This window comes from Haliotis rufescens, unplaced genomic scaffold (assembly GCF_023055435.1).
Source record: "Haliotis rufescens isolate VD_foot unplaced genomic scaffold, xgHalRufe1.0.p SCAF_15, whole genome shotgun sequence".
NCBI lineage: Eukaryota > Metazoa > Mollusca > Gastropoda > Lepetellida > Haliotidae > Haliotis > Haliotis rufescens.
Window position 1 is genome coordinate 34,098,474 of NW_025963835.1, and position 1,773 is coordinate 34,100,246.

The 1,773-nt window shown below is 42.8% G+C and overlaps 1 protein-coding gene across 1 annotated transcript; it reads left to right on the top strand.

The window, feature by feature from the left end:
- Window positions 1-331: 331 nt before the first annotated feature.
- Window positions 332-1,562, top strand: LOC124151899 (interleukin 17-like protein). The gene has a single exon (XM_046524588.2). The coding sequence runs from the start codon at window positions 421-423 to the stop codon at window positions 1,057-1,059; it is 639 nt and encodes a 212-aa protein (XP_046380544.2). The 5' UTR covers window positions 332-420; the 3' UTR covers window positions 1,060-1,562.
- Window positions 1,563-1,773: the final 211 nt, after the last annotated feature.

Below are 1,773 nucleotides of genomic sequence, written 5' to 3' on the forward strand. Positions count from 1 at the left end.
AACACAAATGCTTATATGTACTGAAGGTGGATGTTTTTGTGACTTCGTTAATGAATATTGCCAATACTGATCCTCATTGACAAATTCCTCCATCCGTCCACGCGTTCGTGGGTTTCTGCTCAACTTTCCATGGGATTATTTGAGATGGTGGTCTTGCTACATAGTATCTTCATGCCTGGACAACCAAGAGGAACAATCACGGAAATACATCAGAGTAGCTACCTCATCCCACATGTTACGCTGAAAGTGCGACAAATGTATATTTAGCCGAGGGACACCCCACCGGATTTGTTAGTGTATATAATGTGCCACCACTTGTTGACAGACAGACCACACTCCACCGCCAGGCAAAACATCAAACGTTTGCTGTTCACAGATCATTTCCCACTTCAGCGAAAGTTTAAGTACTCGATTTCCATCATGATTTATGAGCTGTGTGTTCTGATATGCGTAGGGATCCTCTCTGCGTCCGCTCTACCTGTCAACGACGCCTGGAAACACGTGGTCAGACAACGTCGTAACGCTGCCAACTGTCAACCACCTCAAGATATCAACCAACTCTTCCAAAGTCTCAACGCCAACACCGACACCTCCATCTTTCTTCGTAACGCTCAGGGTGCCAGACCGGGGTCATATTTACACAGCGAGCTGAACACCGACCAGGTGTTCGACAGTTCCCACCTCGGAGGCATCACCTGTCCCAGCAGCGTCAGTGACGACCCTCAGGACCCCCTGTGGATGAGGTCCCTCTGTCCCTGGTACTACAACGTCACCGATCTGCCCGCCGGTCACTACCCAAGTGCCATCCCCCAGGCCGTGTGTAAGTGTGACAAATGCGTTGACAATAACCAAAACCAGTGCGAGAGAGTTTCCACTCAAATCCGAGTTTTAGAAGAAACTGGCTGTGAAAATGGTTTCTTTATCTACAAGCCCAAACTCGTCACCCATTTCGTTGGGTGCACTTGTGCCAAACGCCGGACACCAACAGTAGGTTCGAACACTGCCCCAACAGCATCAGGCAGTGAAAGTAGTTGTGGGGATTTTGGATGTGCCCCCTAAACGAGAGACTCGTAGACGATGTCGCCAATTGATGGTGTCATTTTCCAATGGACTATTTCCAGTGAGGAAATACCGTGTTAGTCAGTGTCTGACAACTATCCCGTTTAGGTAGAAAGGTGTTGTACAAAAGCTGCATTTCCGTCCATGTATGAAATGCCTTATTTCTTCATACATCACCACGACATTAATTCAGTCCATTTTCGTTTATTTATTGAATGTGCTTAATCTATTAGAAATGTGTGTATTTTGAATATTTACAATTATGCATTTATTGCAATGTGTTTATTGTGATATTTATTGTTGACAACGCATCAAGTTGAATGTTGAACTAATATCACCCCACATTAATGGAATCCAATTCCATTTACATATTCATAAATTATTGTGTATGTTATACTTTTTGTGAATGTGTGGATTTTTACAGTGATGCATTTATTGCATTATTATTTTGATATTATATTGTTTTTACAACGCATTAGGTTAAAACTTGGACCGATGTCTGTATGAATGTTTGTTTATAGCTCAAACACATGTTCATTCCATTCACCCAATTTATATACGTTTAGGTTGTTATTTTTATTGTTGACATGTTGAATAAATATTGTTTTCGAAGAGAGAGTTTTTCCTTCTCCGCCACTGTCCGGTAGAGGATCCAAGAATCCTGTTAGTATATCGGAGACTTCCATCAGCCACTAGCCACATACAAATATACCA

Excerpts from the sequence above, each read along its gene's own strand:
- LOC124151899 (XM_046524588.2), top strand. The coding sequence starts at position 421 with ATGATTTATGAGCTGTGTGTTCTGATATGCGTAGGGATCCTCTCTGCG.